Source organism: Narcine bancroftii, chromosome 6 (assembly GCF_036971445.1).
Source record: "Narcine bancroftii isolate sNarBan1 chromosome 6, sNarBan1.hap1, whole genome shotgun sequence".
NCBI classification, from domain to species: domain Eukaryota; kingdom Metazoa; phylum Chordata; class Chondrichthyes; order Torpediniformes; family Narcinidae; genus Narcine; species Narcine bancroftii.
The window spans coordinates 34,715,008-34,736,080 of record NC_091474.1 but is presented as its reverse complement, the minus strand read 5'-3'; the positions used below and the strand labels follow the sequence as shown (position 1 = coordinate 34,736,080).

The following is a 21,073-nucleotide window of genomic DNA, read 5'->3' as shown; positions in this document are numbered from 1 at the left end:
CCCTGCCCACAAGAGCCTTATCCAACTCTTTCTCAAATTTATCCAATGAATCCACCCCCACTACCCCCCTGTGGCAATGTATTCCACAGACCCACAACTCTCTGGGTTAAAAAAAAATCTGCTAATTTCTGTGTTAAATGGTCTTCCCTGTATTTTTAAACTATGCCCTCTCGTCCTAGCCTGACCCATCATTGGGAACATGTGCTCTGATTTCACCCTGTCAAGCCCTTTGATAATCCTAAATACCTCAATCATGAAAGATTTTGAGAGAGTTTGGATCTGGTTTTGTTGTCTTGAAAATCAGAAGAATCAGTTCCTCTCAACTCCTGCTGAATTTAATCATTTTTAAATTTCACAGGTCCTGATAGAAGCAATGAGAGTGATATCAAGTCTATGGGGTCATTGTAAACAGGAGAAAGAGTAAGAGATTGAGAAAAGCAGTTAATGGTGAGGTATGGTGAGTTTAGAAAGGAGATCACAGATATAGATGCTAAGGATAAGAGGGAGCCTAGCATCTATATCTGTGTTACCAGTGTGGGTACTCTGCAGTTAAGGGTCCCTGAGAATGTTAATGTGGGCATGGGAAAGATCAGGGATGGGTATTAATGGGAGGGCCTGACAGACTGTGCTTGGATAAGAGCAGAAAGATTGGATGAGAAGAGAAGATTGAATTGAGCTGGTCAAGGAAATGGGCAAGGAGAAGATTGGGCAGTGACTGTGTCCGATTGTAGGGGATAGATTCTAATTAACAGATCAGGTTTCCTTCCTGGACCATGGCACAAACAATGCTGGTGAAAGCTGAAACTGATCCATGTCCTCCTGTTGCTGCTGGGCTTCCTGAGTGCTAATGAGGAATTTGCCTCCTGAAATCTCATTGGTTGCCAGTTGCTTCAAAATAGAAATGTGGAGTTTTAAGCTTGGCAATTGGCCTCCATAGATTGTTAGGGTAGAATGTTCCAAACTTTCAAAATTATTCCATGATATCAGCCGTGTTATAGCCCTTTGCTCTGGACTTCCCACCAAAGGGATTAGTTTATCTTTACCCCACTTCAATTTGTTCTGCTCCTCAATTCACCATGTTCAAGGAAGTATTACACCAGTCTGTGAAACTAGTCACCATGCCTTTACCCTTTTAGTGCAGACTAGTCTTCTGTTGATTCTGCGCTGTGTCTTTTCCAATACATCCTCCTTTTGGTGACCAAAAATGAATGATGTCCTCCAAATAGTGTCAAACCAGGTCATACAAACAATCATTTTTGTAGAACACTACCCTTCAGTGATTTATTCATGCAGGCCCCCTCAGTCTCTCACTGCTCTAAAAATCACCAGCTTCTTCGCCTTTAGAAAATCCTCTTGCACTTGGTTCAGTGATGTTGAACATAGTCACTACTTTACCCACTCACTCAAACTATCAATGTTTATTTGCAAAGTTCTTCTTGAATTGGCACAATTTTCTTTTAAAAAAAAAAATATATTTTTATTGAGTTTTATAAAAAAAAATACACACACCAAGAGATCCAATGCACAAGCTGGAATATAAGAAAAGACAAATAATTTGTACCTTTCAAATAAAACCTTGATCATACATGTACCTTTCCAAATCAAACCCACGATTTCAAAATATTCAAAAGGAAAAAAAAAACCCACAAAAGTAAGAAAAAATAAACCCCAATAATCAAACCCATTCCTCTAAACGAGACAAACTTGCATATCTATAGAAACAAAGGACAGCAGTTGGAGGCCAGACAGGGCTGTTCAGGAGAATCCAAACACCTTAATTTGCTCATTTATGGTTATACTCATCTTATGAAAATTCACCTTTACACCTTTAACATTATGTCTGATAGTTTTTCTAAATTTAGAATGCACATAACCTCCTGTATGAGTAGGTGAGGTGCTTTCTTTCCATTTCATCAGAATTGCAATTTTCTAAGAGACTTTGTGTTTTCAGCTCTCCGTGCCTCCCTCTGTCATAAATACACGGAAACCCATCCAATGCAGATGAACATCAGAAGGTCACGTCCTACCAATTCAAACAAATGCCCATTACCTCTTTTCTATTGCTCCTGTCCGTCCAATTTGCCAACCATGCCAAGAGGTCACTCTCAGATCCATATATTCTCATGGATTATCTGTCTCGGTCAGACTTCTTCATTCTTGAAAAGGGAACAGTCTGCACACATTAAAATTCTATCCAGCCTACTTCACAGCATTCTTTCTGGCTCGGTCATCTTGGGTCAGATTGCTGGAGGTCATCGAATTTTGCTGCAGCCCAAGTACAAAATATTTGTTGCCCTTCCGTGCTATTTAAAAAGGAGCAGATCAGCCAGTGCAGATAAAACTGCCATTTTTATATTCTGAGCATATGTTCCCAGAGGAAGCAATTAACAGAGGACCAGCCTTCTGCAGTGTATGGAGAAGGTTTTTTTTCATTTGGTATATATATAAAAAAAAGGACCAATGTATATTACCTGAAAGATCAAGCATTGATATTTCTTTATTTGGCTGTCAAGAATTTAAGTCTGAGTAAAGGTTTTGGATATTCCTCTTGTTCATTTTTGCGGGGGAAAGGGACACAGTTTGAGGGTGAAATGGAAGTTTAGTCGAAGACTTTGTGATTGGAAAGATGATTGACAGAAACTGATGCGGAGAAATGGTTCACCTGCTGAAAAGGCCTCAAATGCCAAGGGACCAAAAAAAGAACAAATTAGAAGCAAAGAAGGAGAACATTATCACAGATGGGATATGAGGCACTTCGAATAACTTGCCAGTGAACTCCTTGAACTGGACTATTTTTCTCGTATCAAAAGGATTAAGGCATTTAGTCGTAAATTATGGATTACAGATCAGTTGGATGCGGTGATCTGCTTTATAACTGACTGGTGACAAATATATGGGGGCAGTATGCCTCAAGCACGAATGGATTTTTTTGGACAAATTTTCTCAAATTTAACACCACCACAGGGACCATAGAACGCTTGGTACCAGCAGGATCCAAGAGGGCATTTGATTTACTAGAACTAATTCAACTTCAAATCTCACATATAAAAGTAGATTGTTTGGTTGGGGGTGGAGAGGGCACTTTGATTAAGATGAGAAGGAAAGGCCAAAGAAGGGAAAAAATATTTAAAAAATAGAATTTGGCATTTTCAGAATCACCAACAAACAGTTCATTTCTCAGAGAGTGAGAGAGCGCGCACATATGCACAGGAAACAGTGCAAATCTTTGCATGCTATCCAGGCACAATAAGAAAGTCACCACCCCTGGTACCAATCTACATTTAAACATTCATAGAAGATATGGTAAAAGCAAAGTGACATGATTAAACATGATAAAGACCATCATGTATAATGGATTTGATATGATTACATTATTATATTTTATATTTTGACATGTATGGAAAATTTAAATAAAATATTCAAAAAAAAAAGACAAGGGTTAAACTGGGTTTCGAGCACTTTTAACATTTCGGGCTAATCAAATTCATTCACTGTGGTTTCATATCACTCCAAGAACTGCTTGGTCTCCAATCGTTGTCACAAAAAAAATGAACAAGAATAAGTTATCCAATCAGTTAAATTTGATTGTAGTTCGTTTAGTGTCACGTGCATTGAAAAAGTTTGATGTGCGTGCTATCCAACAAATCAAGCAATACCCAAGTACAACAAATAAAGATGAGTTCAAAATGCAGAGTACAAAGAGAGAGATCAGCTGGAACAGAGCATGGGAAATATTATTTTGCTAACATGAGGTTCATTAAGGAGTCTGCTAGCAGTAAGAAAGATACTGTTCTTGAATCTGGTGATTCATAATTTCACGTTCATGCATCTTTTTCCTGACTAGGTGGGGTGGGATGAGCTGTTTAACAGGCAGTGCGGTTACTATAGCAATTCACAAACGAGCCTGCAGCTGACGTGGACTTTTACCCCCTCCATAAATCTTCGTCCGCGAAGCCAAGCCAAAGAAAGAATTACAGGGCCAGTTGCCTGGGTTTTAATCTGGTGGTGTCTGTAAGGTTTTCCTACATTCTACTTGTGTCTGCGTGGGTTTTCCTTGAGTGCTTTGTTTGCCTTCCAAAATGTTTGGGGTTGTAGGTTAATTTGAGTATAATTGGATGGCATGGGTTTAAATATCTGGAATCTGCTTCTACCACGCTGTAAAACAAGATCATGCTGGCTACTTTTTCGTGGCAGTGGGAAGTATAGATGGAGTTGATGGAGGGGAAGCGAGATTGACATGTTGACGTGAGTGGGAATATTAGCAATAGTCATATTGTTAAAAAAGGTCATTTTTCCTTAATTGCTCGATCTAACTTTATATGCTTAATGAATAAATGCCACTGCTGACCAAAATTGGGAGAGAGCTAAAGAATGAAATTTCCTCTCTGGAACTTTTTTGAAGAATTGTTGCAGCCGGGGGAATGATTAAGCGCATCGCACAATTCTGAAGGAAGTAACAATCATCATTCTTAACCAATATTATACTACAAGGAGATATAGAGCCAAGATGGTAAACAAAGGAGAAGTACAGATCAGCTATAATCCAATTGAACAGTCGAATGGCCTAATCATGTAGGAGGACCTATTTCTGCTATTTTAATCTGGTTTTAAATAAATGCCCCAGAGAAGGATGTTTCCATTCTTAGAAGGTGTTTCATAGAAAATGTTTCCATTTTGTGTGTCTGTGCCTAATAACTTTGAAATGGTTTGAATCTTTCTTTGAGTCTGTTCTCTTGTCAAGTGATGCTGATGCTTTCCACAGCCACACAAAAAAATAAGAAAACCACTACATCCTACTACAGGGAGGCAATTAGTGGGACAGATAATACTTGCCCTCAGCAGCTCTGTCAATAAAAAACATGGAATAATTAAATAAGAATGCATGCATCATGTCTACATCACAGAAATTGCCCCAATAGTCACTGATTCCATGCCAAAAACTAATTTAATTCCATTTAATTCTCCCCATATTTCCATCAATTCCTCCCACCACTCCCTCCCCACACCTAATTTGTTCATGCATGTACATAACAGGATAATTTATATTGGAGATCTGTAGGGATAGCGCCTGAGCATTAGTGGAAAACCCATGCGGTCACATGGAGAACAGCAAAACACATAGGCAGCACGAGAGGTTGTGATTGAAAGGAATTTGCTGGGTCTGTGAGGCAACAGCTCACCCGGCTGTTCCATTGGATACACCTTGAATATCAATGGAGTCTCCATCTTCCCCCCCCCCCCTCCATCCCTCCTTCATTGATGTTATCTACTGGGATCGTTATCTGAAGAGGGCACACAAAATCTCGACCTCTTTCACCCTGAGCACAGCATCTTTCAGCTGCTCCCATCGGGGAAGAGATATGGGAGTATCAGAGCCGGTACCACTAGGGTGAGGAACAGCTTCTTCACATAGGCAGTAAGAATGTTGAACAACCAAAGGACCTGCTTTCACTAACCATCAAGACTCTCATATGTACAAAACAATTTTTATTTATTTGTATTGATGAAATACTTGTCCAGCATATGTATTGTTTGTCTGGTTGTGGTCTGCATGTTTTGCATCGAGGAGTGGAGAATGCTGTTTTGTTGGGTTGTATGTGTACAATCAGATGACAATAAACTTGACCTAAAGGGCAGCTAATAATTAAAAGAGATGATTGGCTCTAGGGAAAGAACATAAATAACTTGCTCTTTTATGAAAATAATCCACTGTGCACCATTTGGGAAAGAGCTTCCTCTGTACTTTAAGGTATTCATGTGTTTACTGTGAAATGTAATGATTTTATGGTTCGTAGTTGTTGAAACTGAACTCTGAGCTGAATGCCTGTTAGTTGGTTGGTGTGCAACAAGTTTGTTGAGTTTGAAATGTTTTTACCTTGAATTGATTTTGAATTAGTTTGCAAATCCACCTTGGTCCACTAAAAGTTGGTATTGAGTGCAGACGCGAGAGTAAGGCTGGAGAGGTCTGAGCGTATCGGATCTGTTTGTCGATGTGGTAGTAATGAGAGGAGAGGTTATAACAATAACTATTTACAGGTAAGTGGGAGCTCTATACATGGTGGCCGTACCGTGCCTGGACTCTGTTGAACTCCAGCCCGCCAATCCAGACTTGATTATTTAGTTACTTATAGATAAAGACATCTTTATTATGACACAGAGAAACACTTTGCTCATTCCTTTGACAAATGGCTTAAAATTGGTACATGGATTGGTCTGTCTTCTAAACCTTGCCTGGCAAATCTGCAGCTGATATGATATTAGACTAAAATCCTGCTACTGTGACTAAAGATATTTAAATGAAGAAATTGCATGCACAGTATCTTGTTACCGCTTCTTTTGGAGCCAGATCTCTGCATTGTACTTTTTCAAGGAAGATAATGTGAAGACATTAAAATATATTCATTTTTTTTAATGAAGCCCTTGTAGCAGCTTTTCATTAATTCCAATTTGCATGAGAGCATAGTGTAATCACTGTCCAGGTAAGTAGAAATTGGTGCTCTTGTAAAAGTATGCAACATTTTATCTGTTGATTTTTATTGGTGAGTTTAGTAGAGAGCAAAATATTAGTAGCTCTTCCTGACATTGTTCGTACAACAGATGAAATAGTTTCTGATTAAGATCATAAACACTGTATATTCTATTGTCAAAATGCACTTGTATGTGGGTTATTGATACCTCCTATTGAAACCACAAAGAAAAAAGATTTGCATTTATATAGTGCTTTATATGACATCAAAATGCCCCAGTGCAATATAACAGCCTGCTGAAAAAAGGAAAGAAGAAAATTACAAATTTATTTGAATATGGAAACTTGCGTCTGAGACACTTCAAATTTGATGAAACAAAACAATTAATATACAAATAAATGCTATGTTCAATGATTGCTATCCTTAGAGAATTGAGTGATTTCCATTCAAGCATTAGATTGACATGCAGAGAGTTCAATTTAATAGACTGGATAACCAGTGAGTTAAATGTGCTTCACCTCTGAGACTGGATTTCAAATCTCTGCCAACTCATTATAAGAACTCTGAGTGAAATAATTTGGATAATCCCAGCTGGGTTTTTTGAGGTCTTGACTCTTAAAGGGCTCTTATAAATATATGCTGATTTAAAAAAAAATGTTGACAGACTTGCTCAGGGAATATTTTGTGCAAGAAAGGGAAGATATTGCTTTGCCACACAGAGCTCTCAATTCTGAAATCCGGAATGAAAGGTTTCTGGGCAGAAGTGAAAGTTTTGTATTGCATATAGCAATAACCTAACCTGGCACTACCATTTGGTGGCCAAAATTGGAAAGTATCAAATACCCAATGTGGATAACAAATAAGATCAATAAAAAAAAATTGTTGACAGAGCATCTCTCAGTCATCTTAAAGTATATCACTGTTCAAATATGGTTTCCGAAATGCCCACAACTTTAAAAAAAAGGCAAGATGCGAGCAAGTAGCAAATTCATTGTGATTTTGATGATTTTTTCATTAAATAGTTAGCGCAACGCTATAGCAGATGCAAGTTCAGATCCAGCGCGGTCTGTAAGAAGTTTGAATGTTCTTCCTGTGCCTGCATGGGAATTACCCTGAGTTCTCTCTGGTTTCCTCCCATCCTGTACAAGGTTTTAGGTTAATTATGTGTAATTATACAGATGTATGGTGGAAAGTGTGTTGACCAGCTGTATCACAGGCTGATATGGGGATACCAATATCCCTGAGTGGAAAGCCCTACAAAAGGGAGTGGACACAGTCCAGGACATCACAGGCAAAACCCTCTCCACCATCATGAGCATCTATAGGGAACACTGCCATCGGAGAGCAACAGCAATCATCAAGGATCCACACAACCCAGCACACACATTATTCTCGCTGCTACCATCAGGAAACAGGTACTCGCAACGCTGCTGTTCAGGAACAGCTCCACCATCAGACTTCTCAACAACAAACTCAATCAGAGACTCGGTTAAGGACAAGGATCATTTTTGCACATGATTGTTTTTTTCCCCCCTCTGTATTGCAATAATTTTGTTTACATATGTCCATCACGTACAATTTTTTTTTTGCACTACCAATAAATGGTAATTCTGCCTCGCTCACAGGAAAATGTGTACATGTGTATGTTAAGTACAGTATTTTCTGCACTACCAATAAATGGTAATTTTGCCTCGCCCACAGGGAAAAAAAAGTCTCAGGATTGTATAGATGTCATGTATGAACTCTGACAATAAATCTGAAATTGAGAGGCACAGGATCATGTGCTGAAAGAGCTTGTTTCCAAGCTGCACGTCTAATTTAAAATTTAATTCATATTATTATTAATTTATGAGATGTGGACTATTCTGACATACATTGTCCATCCCTAACTTCCTGTAACTTAAAGAGATCACTAAGATTCACCCCCATTAGTTGCCTGGAGTTGCACATGAACTAGACCAGCAGGACCACGAGATAGTGAAGGTGTTAATAACAATCCAGTAGTTCATTGATACCAAAGCCTCTTTAATTCCAGATTTAGTTAATCCCCTGCTGGGGTTCAAATTTATGATCCTACATCAATAGTCCAGATGTTTGGATGCCACTTAACCATGAGGCTCCTATGCACACACTGGGAAAATGTCAAATTCAAGCTATTCAAATTATGGTGCAATTTTGGTTGCAACTCACAGTTAATTAGAAATCATTGTTAGAGATAAAATGTTCATTCGGAAAGATAGGGTTAATTAAGGAAAGCCAACTCAAGAATGATGGAGACAAATCATGCCTGACTATCTCTAATGAGGTAAAAAGAAAATAGTTCAAGCTGGTTCAGCAGATGATGTATCAATAATCTTTCAGAAGGCATTTGACAGAGTCCCACCGAAGAACCTTGTTAAGACCATGGCATCCCTTGGAATGAAGTAAAAATTAGATTTTTATACAGATCCCTGTAGGCTCCTTCAATTAAATCTGCTCCACTCCCACTTCTGCCAGTGTATTTCAGACCCTAATGACTAGTTTTGTGAAATATATTCAATGTCATTTTTCTTTTCCCCTACATTCTCATTCTACACGCCTTATTCTTGACCCTGTAATCAAAAGTGAATAGTGTCCTGCTGTCTATTCTATCCATACCCATTGTTTCTATCAGAATAACCCCAAGTACTCCAGTTCATCCAAATAAATAAATTCCCTCATCCTTCTTCTTCACCTTCTTGACATCTCTATAAATGTGCTATATGTTCTCCGTGTGTCTGCATGGATTTCCTCCGGTTGCACTGGTTTCCTCCCACCTTCCAAAGGTTGTAGGTTAATTTGTATGTAACTGAGAGGCACAGATTTAAATGGCAAGAATTGGGTTCTCCCATGCTGCAAATGAAATTTACATTTAAATGAATGAATGTTGCAGCAAAAACAGGTATTCTATGTTGTGTCTCCCAATGGAGGTAAAATTAAATCATTCTCCATCGTAATCTAATGGGGATTTACTACATCAGGCAAGGTTGCCATCTATAGAAAAGGAAAAGGACTATATTTGTGAATAATTAGAGGACATAGATATAGAATCATCGACTGGTTATAGAGGTGAAACAATCACTTTTTACTAAACTGGGAATTATCAGGATGTCGAATGCTTTACCTGCAAAGGTGATTGTAGCTCATTTCCTGAATGTTTTAGAATGAACTTGAATGGTATAAAAATGAGAAATATAGAATGATGGATGAATTTTAAGTGTGTGCTGTTCAGAAAACTTCCCTTGTCAAGACCCAATCTGGTTGGCCTGTTCCCCTCTTTAAAGTGAGATTCACCAGTTCCATAAAATGATGCAGCACTCTAATTCCATCTGCTTATATCTAATTCTCTTTTCTGTTGTAGTTAAGACTAATAATTTTTGCAAAGCCTCATGTCGATTATCCATTGGCTCACCAATGCCCTGTGAATTTCAAACAGAACTTGCAACTAATGAATTAGATTATTTTCCCCCATTCATTTGTTTGAAGTGTGTCAGCTATTTTTTTCCTAACCCTTGTGCCTCCTCAATGAACAGGAATTAATTTCCTTGTGAACTAGAATGTTCGATACAGCAAATCAAGAATGCAAAGGAGTGATTTTAATCACTTTTGTGCAGGTGTTGGCTTATTGTGCATTTTATGTTTCAAATAGATTTTTTTCCCTAGTTTTGGATAATATCTCCAAGCTTGATCAGGTGAAACATTAATAACAAACACCATTTAGGAAACTGTAGATTTGAACCTTGAGTGGCATACTGTCACGTTAACCATTTTCTTGCCTTTTGTTTCAGCTGATACAGCAAAAAATGAAGGCATGTTCACAGTTGCAGAACAGCAAGCTGTTTGTTTCTGTGCTTGATTATCTCTTCGCAATCGGCACTTTCTTAAACAAGAATGCTGGCAAGGAAGTGGCAAAAGGAATTTCTCTGTCATCTCTCCCAAAAGTAAGTTGACCTCTACTTAAATGATCCAGGATCCAGGAACTTCCTGACAATGATGGAAAAGTCTCTTACTTTGCACCTCCAGAGCAAAGTAATTCTGGAAACTCATTGGAATCTGACCTGATTCAGCCGTTCTCTCATTGTACACTCATTCGGAAGGGCAACAGAATTTGGTTTTATTCAGAAACAACCTGAATTTTTAAAATGGCCATCTTCAGGTTGAGTACTATAACTTGCTGGATCTGTCCTGGGATAGCTTAAGAGTAAAACTTCACTAGCCTATCTTGGGAGTGAATCCACACTCAGGCGAAGCTGAGTTTTGGGAAACTATATGATGCTCACCAGACTAATATTGTAGAGTTTCATACTAGCCAGAGAATTACTGTAGCTTTAAAAATATCTCATTTCACTTTAATTATTTTATTCTTATTACAAAACAAACAATTAAAATTTCAACTCTCTGCATCCCTGTCCTAGTTTTTACATATTGTGAATGGAACTGTAAGCATACACTTTTCTACACACCTCTATAGATCTTGACTAGAAAGATTACTCAGCAAGAGGACTGACTCAGGACTGTGCTCTAGCTTCAGAACCAGTCCTCACTTTAACATTACTGTGAATGATTTGTTCCTGAACTGCTTCGGATAATTATTTTGCTGGACAATTGAATATATGATAGATTTAGATTTGCAGTTTTTTTTTATTTGTGGAAAACCGTTTATATGAATGCAGCGCATGCTTATTGTACATTCCATTTCATCTGTTATGGCACTTACTAGTTTATTGTTGGCCTTCATTGGCCCATCACTCCATGATATCCAGAAGACAGCTTACCCTACCCTGAAGAAGTTCTCCTTTGCTCTCCAAAGGGAGTTCTGTGGAATTCTCTCTCACTGCTCCTCATCTATATTCTGAAGGACAGCTTTTTGAAGCCCAGTTTCAGTCTTTTCACAGCTGCTGGATCTGGTTTATCAATTCACCCTGTCCCTATAATTCCACTGACAACTTATAAGAGGTCTCCTTTTCACTAACTGAGGAGGAGAATCACCCATGAGCACAAACCAAGAATGATTGAAGAGGAGAGCATTTGACTGATTTGATTGCACATCATTCCACATGCAGATTGAAATGCAAGTTTTCATATGAATACTTAAAGAGGGAATTTTACTGAGATCTATAAAACCATGAGGGAATAGTGGGATAGGGTGAACAGTGACAGTCTGTTTTCCTAGAGTAGGAGAATCTAAGATGAGAGGATATAACTATAAGGTGAGGGTGGTGGGATTTAAAAGGAACGTGAGGAGACAATTCTTCACTCTGAGGGTGCTGGGTATATAGAACGAGCTGCCAGACAAGTGGCTACGCTCACTTCTTTTAAGAAGCAGTTGGATAATTGTATGGTTGGGATGGGGTTGGAGAGGTTTGTGGGCCGGTTTCCATGCTGTGTGACTCTGAGCCTTTGTCATTTTAAAATGTCCCAGAACCAGCAAGCAGGGAAAGTGTCATAGCTTGGGAAGTAATGTCTTAGGCATGATTACAAAACTTCAAATTTAAAATTCACTTTGTAATCACACTGCAGGTAGTCAGCAAATCAGTTTCAATGATAAATGCATTTTAATACAGTATATCACAATTTATTATTAAATGCATGTATCCTGATCAGTATTTCTTTTAAAATCATGAATGTCTTTAAAAGGATAGATCTATAACGTTGTTGGAAACTTGGCCAAAGAAATCTCCATGAACATTTTTTTAATGATGTAGCTACACACAGCAAAGAGAATAATTACTTTAACCTGCTGTACTGACAATAACCACACCAGCAGTGTGAGTATAAGATAGCTTTAATAAACTAATATGTACACTAAGAGGTCTTGTCTCTCTGCAAGACGAACCTGCAAGGCTAGACTGTAGCTCTGGACTGCTTTATATACAAGGTCACCGAGATGACCCCTGGTGGCCTAGTGGTGTAATTACATATCACCACACCTGCTATGCAAATAGGAGACATTTTGTGAGTTTTGCTCTTACAGATTTTGAATAATTGGGTTGTAATCCACTGTTTAGTAAAGGGCTGTATATTAAAGTTTAACTGTTAGCTCCGAATGGCAATTAAACTAAAATCAAATATTTACAAATTAAACTTAGCCGATTTAACATTGTCCAATTTTGCCACTCTTGTTTTACCTATTATTTGTAGGTGGTTCTCTTGCGGGGGAAAGACAGGACATTTACTCTCCTTCACGCTCTTGTGGACCAGATTATGTCACTAGAGCCAGGCTTGATAAACTTTCCCCAAGAGCTCACAGAATTTGAAGAGGTTCCTGGAGGTAAGCAGAAATACCCAAAACAAGCCACACTTCTCAGTGAAAAGTACAATATGGTCACAATAGCTGCATTTCCGATTCTGATCTGTTTCTCTTCCTTCACAGATTCCATCAAGGGTTTGGTTGTTGAGGTTGATGGTATGTAAAGGCTCTGTTTTCTAATGTGAAGAGAGTTACTTTGTCATCAAATATCAAACTCAAATGGTTGAACTGAATATTATGGGAAGAATTAATGTGCATTAATCCCATGAAAATGAGACACTTTTGCTTAGAGTTTCTATTCATTTGCATGGTTCAAAAGATTATGGAATTTTTGGTGTATATTGTACTTAATGTATCTGGAGTCTCTTATTTGTGCACTCGTTTTTAAAGCACCATGCTATAAGCTAGTTCTAATCATGAAATGGCTCATGTTATGAGGATATATTCATTACCATTGAGAGTATCATGTTATTTGATCAACTGCAGACCTGAAAGAAGGCTTTAAAGTTTAATCTAGGTTCAGGACTCATAGGATACATATTTTAAAGTATGTAACTTATGGAAGTTCTAAGTAACTTGTCTCATAAATAAGCAATTATTAAAAGCTAGTTTTCAATATTACAGAACCACATACTTTGAGGATATGCATTGATTTTTTAAATTATCTTTCATTTATAATTTTTTTTCCAAATTGTTATTCATAAATATATCAAAATATTTTAAAGCAATACTTTTTGCATCCAAAATTTAATTTTAGAGATAGAACATAATGTCACCAGCTTTTTATATCTAAACTGGCTGATTGTGGGTAGAGAATGGCAAATTCTACACTCAAAGGCATGCAACGTAGTTTTAAAGGAAGCAACTTTTAAATTCTTTTGATAAAATTGTTATTTGCACCTAAAGTTGAAACTCCAAATCCAAATTGGAGCTCTTGGAGGTTCTACTGCTGCTGTCTTTATTAAAAAAAAATTGCTGAGATCAGTCTCAGAATATTCCGAAGATTCCTTTCTGGGTTGCCTGTGTGAGAATAGAAAATTGCATGGATAAACCAACAACTATTTTCTTGGCATTTTGAAGACATGAGTGCTTTTTAATATTAATAATCTAATCAAAAAAGGATGACGTAGGACAAGAAAGAGAGACATGTTATTGGATGGCACAGATGCCTCACAATCCAAACCACCTGGGTTCAATCTTGATTTCTGGTGGTTTTGCCTCTCAGGGCTTCAGTTTCCTCCCACCTTCCAAAGTTGTGCAGGTTTATGTTAATTGCTAATTGCACCTAGAGTGCAGGTGAAAAGTAGAATCTGGTGAATTTTGATGAAAATGTGTTAAAAATAGATTACGGGGAAAAACATCACAAGGAATTGGTTTGTGCGGCACATCAGTGGGCTGAAATGGTATTTTCTGTCATAAGGAAATATGGAAAGGAGGGAGAAAATAAGAACAATTGCTCAAAAGCTGGAAACAATACATGTTGATAAAAACACAGACTAAACATTCCACTGAAATATTTTAAATAAATTGACTCTTTTAGAGCAGTAGTTCTCAACCCTTTTCTTTCCACTCACGTACCACTTTAAGTATTCCGTATGCCATCGGTGCTCTGTGATTAGTAAGGGATTGCTTAAGGTGGTATGTGGGTGGAAAGAAAAAGTTTCAAAATCACTGTTTTAATCATTCATAATTGACTTATGTGCACGGTTTCATAACTCCAAAGGAAATGGGCCAATGAGCAAAATATTTCAGTAACAATTGGATCTAGAGCAGTGATTCTCAACCTTGCCTTCCTACTCAAATGCTACTTTAAAAAAAATTATTTTAAAATTTTCAAACCAAAACTTTTACAAAAATCCATAACATAATAATTAATATTAAAACTAGAACTATCCCACCCCTTCCCCCTCCCTCAACAGACCCCACAAGGGAAGCAAAAACATTTATCACAATTTAAGATATTACTAAGTTCATATATCTCAAATAAGGCGACCACATCTTAATAAAAAAAATCATAATGATCATGCAAATTATGTTATTTTTTTCATATAAATACAAGATCTCATTATGCCAATGATTTACATTGATCTCAACTTCATCTTTCCAAGAAGTTGCAATACATTTATGTGCCACCATCAATGCTAAACGCAAAAAGGCTATCTGAAACTTATCTAACTCCAAGTCCAAAAATAGAACAATATATCCCAGCAAGAAAATTTTGGGATCTAATAAAAATTGAATTTTAAACAAATTCTGAAGAAAGTCCTTAATTTTATATAAAAAATGATTGAACTTTATCACAAAGCCAGACTGAATGTAAAAAAGTTCCAACACATAATCCACATCTAAAACACAACTCTGAATTACTAAATCCATATTTCCTCAATTTCTCAGGAGTTAGATAAAATTGATGCAAAAAATTATAATTAATCATACTGTATCTTACATTAAGCAATTTATTCACACCTTCCAAACACATCCTCTCCCAGTCGGCCTGATCAATATCACAAGTTAAATCATTTTCACATTTAATCCTAGATTTATCTAAGTTTATTTTTTCCATAGTATTTTGTCAACTTAGGAATTTTCATTTCTCTTCCAAAATGTTCTTTTACTAATGCTCTAATTTGATAATAAACAAACAAGAATTCCCTGAAATTCCAAATTTCTCTCTAAGTTGATTAAATGATAAAAATTCACCCTCTTCAAAGCAATCCTGCAATAACTTTATTCCTTTTGCTTTGTCAATTTCTTAAAAATCTATTATTCCATGTAAAAGGAATGAACTTATTTTGATATATTGGAGCCTGAACCGACATTTTACCCTTGGAACCTATTAATTCAATCCCTTTATTCCAAATCCCTAATAAGTGCTTCAGGACTGGTACATCATATCTTTATAACAAAGCAGAACTCTATTTAAATACAAATTGATGTGGCAAGATTCCAATATACCAGCCAATTTTACCTTGGCCCAACTAAGGGGACACGTAACATCTAACATACGATTAATAAATCTTATTTGAGCTGCCTCATAATAATTTTGGAAATGAGGTAATTGCAAACCTCCCAAAGCATACTTCCAATTCAATTTATGCATTGCTACTCTTGCTAATTTTCCCTTCCATAAAAATTCTCAAACTTCTTTATTTAAATCTTGAAAAAAGGATTTTGACAGGGGACAAGGAATTGATTGATATTGGATTCAAAGAAAAATATTCATCTTAATACAGTTTACTCGACCTACTAAAGACAAAGGTAAATCCTTCCATTTAATCAAATCAACTTTAATTAAATATTTAATTTTATCAGTCCATTGAAGTTTAGTAATTTGTCTACACTGGTCATAATTTCCTTCAGAAATTGGTAGCATTTCACTTTTATCCCAATTCACTTTATAATCTGATAATTTACCATAACATTCCAAACATTCTTGCAAGTAAGTTAAAGATCATTCTGGATTAGTTAAATATATCAAAACACAATCTGCTAATTTTATACCTCTAATATTCTCATTCTGTCAAATAGTCTGAGCTAAAGGTTCGATGACCAACACAAATAGAGCTGGTGACAAAGGGCAACCTTGATGAGTAGAACATGATAATTTAAAGAAAGAAGAGGTTTGACCATTTGTCGTCACCCTAGCTACAGGATTTTATATAATGCTTTCACCCAACCAATAAAAAAGGGCCAAAACTTATATTTCTCTAACACTTTAAATAAAAAATTCCATTTGACCCTATCAAAAGCTTTCTCAGCATCTAGTGCAACTACCATTGGTAGGTTGGGTTGCTGTCGTGAAGCATTGATCAATGAAATTACTCTAAGAATGTTGTCAGAGGCATACCTATTTTTAATAAAACCATCCTGATCAGCATGTACTAATTGTGGTAAATACTTTGCAAGCCTATTGGCCAATAATTTTGCTATTATTTTATAATCGACATTCAATAAAGAAATTGGGTCGATATGAAGCTACTTTCAAAGAAACTCTGTCTTTTTTGGTATAACGTATTACTGCACTTAAACACGAGTCTGGTAGGGCTTGTTCTTGAGCTACCTGATGAAGAACATCCATAAACAAAGAGGACAGATCATCATAAAAAGCTACATAAAATTCAACAGTAAACCCATAATCTCCTGGAGATTTCCCATTAGGCATTTGTTGAATACTGTCCTTTATTTCTAAATCTGTAAAAGGAGAATCTAATTTCTTCACATTATCTTCCCCTAATATTGGCAAATTTAATTGTGACAAAAAAGATTCAATCAATCCGTCATCTCGAACTCCCTCAGAAGTATATATTTTCTGATAAATGATAAAAATTGGTCATTGATTTCCTGAGGTTTAAAAGTAACTGAATTATCTTTCCTAACAGCATTAATAGTTCTTGATATCTGTTCTGTTTTCAATTGTCAGGCCAAAACTTTATGGGTTATATCCCTAACTCATAATAGCACTGTTTAGAGCTTTGAATCAGACGTTCAAACTGATATGTTTGTAATGTATTATATTGTAACTTCAATTTTGTCAAAACTGCCTTATTATCTTCCGTACAATTTCTCTGGAATTCTTTTTCCAAATCAGCTATCTGTTTCTCCAAAGACCGAGTCTCTGCCAAAAACTTCTTCTTTTCCTTTGTTGCGTAACTAATAATTTGACTACGTAAAAACGCCATCAAAGCATCCCATAGAGTAAAATTACTTTGAACCATATTCCTATTTGGGTCTAAAAAAGAAGCAATTTGATCCTTAATAAATTTGACAAATTCTGGATTTTTCAGTAACATTGTGTTAAACCTCCAACGAAAAGTTGATTGACTAACTGCCGGTCCAACACAAGAAATGTGTAATTAACAATGAATGATCAGGAGTTATTCTACTTTTATATTTAGCTTGAATAAAATGTGATTGCAAATGTACAGATACTAAATTAAAAAGTCAATGCTTGAAAAATAATTATGGCGTGGAGAATAAAATGAAAAATCTTTCTCAGTAGGGTTTAATCTTCTCCAAACTTCTATCAGATTTAAATCTTTCATCAGAGACATCAATTGAACCGCTGCCTTTGATTTTTTTCACAATTTTTGGGAATTTATGTAACAATGGATCTAATACACAATTAAAATCTCTCCCAATCAAAATTTTTCCTTTAGCTTGACTTAAAGTTAGAAAAGCTTCAAACATAAATTGTTCCTCATCAACGTTAGGAGCATACACATTCAGCAAAGACCATGCTTCCGCAAAAAGTTTACAATTAATCATTAAAATTCGGCTAGCAGATTCCACCAAAGATTCAAATTCAAATGGTACCTTCTTTTGGATCAGAATTGCCACTCCTTTCGCTTTCAAATTAGAAGAAGATGAAAGTACAGGACCGACCCAATCCATCTTCAATTTCACATGTTCTCTTTCAGTTAAAGGAGTTTCCTGTAGAAAAGCAATATCGACTTTCATCTTTTTTTAATACAAGCTAAAACTCATTTTCGTTTAATTTGGTTATTGAAACCCTGCACATTAAAGGTTTCAAAATTCAGGATGGAGATTATTATCAAAATAAAGTAAAAAACAAATTCAGAATCCCCTTTTTCTATTCCTTCTATTCACAACAAAAAAAAGAAAATGAAGCCCCCTGCCCTTCTCCGATAATAAAATTTAAAGCTCCCCTTGCAATAATAATCTAAATAAATAGTAAAAGTAAAACTAGCACTAGAAAAAAGTTTTTTTTTGTATAAATACTACAAAGGTAGACTGCCAAAATGTTAGGTCTGGAAGTCAGCCTGAAGAAAACTGAGGTCCTCCATCAGCCAGCTCCCCACCATGACTACCAGCCCCCTGCCCCCCCACCTCTCCATCGGGCACACTGAACTCAAAACGGTCAACCAGTTTACCTATCTTGGCTGTACCATTTCATCGGATTCAAGGATCGACAACGAGATAAACAACAGACTCGCCAAGGCAAATAGCGCCCTTGGAAGACTGCACAAAAGAGTCTGGAAAAACAACCAACTGAAAAACCTCACAAAGATAAGCGTATACAGAGCCGTTGTCATACCCACACTCCTGTTCAGCTCCGAATCATGGGTCCTCTACCAGCATCACCTACGGCTCCTAGAACGCTTCCACCAGCGTTGTCTCCGCTCCATCCTCAACATTCATTGGAGCGACTTCATCACCCACGTCGAAGTACTCGAGATGGCAGAGGCCGACAGCATCGAATCCATGCGGCTGAAGATCCAACTGCGCTGGGTAGGTCACGTCTCCAGAATGGAGGACCATCGCCTTCCCAAGATCGTGTTATATGGCGAGCTCTCCACTGGCCACCGAGACAGAGGTACACCAAAGAAGAGGTACAAGGACTGCCTAAAGAAAACTCTTGGTGCCTGCCACATGGACCACCGCCAGTGGGCTGATATCGCCTCAAACTGTGCACCTTGGCACCTCACAGTTCGGCGGGCAGCAACCTCCTTTGAAGAAGACCGCAGAGTCCACCTCACTGACAAAAGACAAAGGAGGAAAGACTCAACACCCAACCCCAACCAACCAATTTTCCCTTGCAACCGCTGCAACCGTGCCTGCCTGTCCCGCATCGGACTTGTCAGCCAAAAACGAGCCTGCAGCTGACGTGGACATTTACCCTTCCATAAATCTTCGTCCGCGAAGCCAAGGCAAAGAAAGAGTAACTCCCCACTTAACTGGGTGTAGAAAGAAATAAAGTCCCTCCTACTAGTGGCGGATGACTTCTGAAAGCTTCAGCGAGCTCCATCCCCCCCACCCCCCCAACTGGACTTACAAAATTATGTCTTAATCAGCTCACAACCCTAATGATTTTAGTCCCAAAACTTGCTCTGGATCATCAATATCAATCAAGCTTTTTGACATATTAGTCAGAGATGTCTTCCCATTCCCATTTCCATTCCTCTTATCAGATATCTTCCTCTTAGGCGAAGAATGCCTTTCAGTGGTCCTGTCTGGCAAAGAATTGGCAAAAATTAGAGCATCATGATCATGCTCAAAGAACTGTGATTGGAAGTTCCCATAAAAGATCTTCAAAACTGCAGGGTATCTAAAAGAAAATTTATAACCCTTCTTCCAAAGCACTTCCTTAGCGGAATTAAATTCTTTACGCCTTTTAATAATTTCTTGACTTAAATTTGGGTAGAAGAAAACCTTGTTTCCTTGTACCATCAACAGGGATTGTTATCTAGGTGCATTTTGAGCTGCAGCTCTCATACAGTTTCCCTATCTTGGTAGCGTAGACAACGAATCAAAACAGCTCTTGGAGATTGACCCGAGAATGGTTTCGTTTGTAGAGCCCTATGTGCTCTATCTAATTCCAAACCTTCTGGAAAAAATTCCAATCCCAATGCTTCAGGGATCCATTTAAATTTTTTAAAAATTGGATCTAGACCTTCAATTCCGTCAGGAATTCCCAATATTTTAACATTATTCCAGCGACTTTGGTTTTCCAAATAGTCTATTTTCTTCAACAAGTCCTTCTTCTGAATTTCCCATCTGACAAAAGAATCTTCTATTTTTTCTTTATCTTTCAGTCCACTTGTTCTTTACAAACTTGAAAGGCACCTTCCATCTTTTTAAAAAGAAGTATATCCACTATATCCAGGCATCTATTAACATCAGCTTTGACAGCAGAGATATCTTTCTTAACAGAGGAAACTTCTTCACAAATACTATTCATTTTTTCAGTCATCTTCATAAATCCATGACCAATCTGAGTAGACATTTGTGTTGACATGTTACCCATTTGATGAGCTATAGATTCCAAAATTGTAAAAACAGCATCAAAAGTAGTATCACTAGTTTCACGATGAGGCCGACCTTCTTTCCCTTCAGCAGCAGTTAGTATTTCTTTTTCTGTCTGTTCAGTTTGAGACAAGGCTTTAAACTGTTGTTCTTTTAATTCAGTTGTTCTTGTAACTTTACTTCTGTTCTCCACACCTGCAGAACCAGACCTGGTATACTCAGAGCGCTGCTGAGTAACTTCCCCAACGGCCCAAGCCTAGTCTAATAACTTGCGTACTCTTGACACACCACGCATCCCTGGCAGCGCTGAGGCCCGCGCATCTGCGTCTTCTGATGCGCTGCCTCGGGCCTCTGCGTCACCGGGACCCACAGCAGTATCACGCTTCGGGGCCGACTCAATCGAATCTGGCACTTCTTGGATCTTGATAGGAAGAATAAATCGGAACCCCGGTGCCATCTTATGAGGGTGCCGGGGTAAAACTTAGCCGAGCTGGTACACATTGTTGTTTGAGTAGCTGTCCAATCGATTCTGTGTATTCCACTTGGTAAGTAGGCCTCATTTCTTTTAAATGGA

At 37.5% G+C, this 21,073-nt stretch overlaps 1 protein-coding gene across 2 annotated transcripts in view; it reads left to right on the top strand.

Moving 5' to 3' along the window:
- LOC138735934 (uncharacterized) overlaps nt 1-21,073 on the top strand; it is a 129,085-nt gene that overhangs the window by 95,187 nt on the left and 12,825 nt on the right. For both annotated transcript variants that reach the window (XR_011340020.1, XM_069884609.1), the window contains exons 12-14: nt 10,274-10,426; nt 12,627-12,756; nt 12,859-12,891. Coding sequence is in view for 1 of the 2 variants with exons in the window: in XM_069884609.1 (XP_069740710.1) it covers nt 10,274-10,426; nt 12,627-12,756; nt 12,859-12,891 (316 nt within the window). In the remaining variant the exon portion in view is untranslated. The remainder of the gene's footprint in view (nt 1-10,273; nt 10,427-12,626; nt 12,757-12,858; nt 12,892-21,073) is intronic.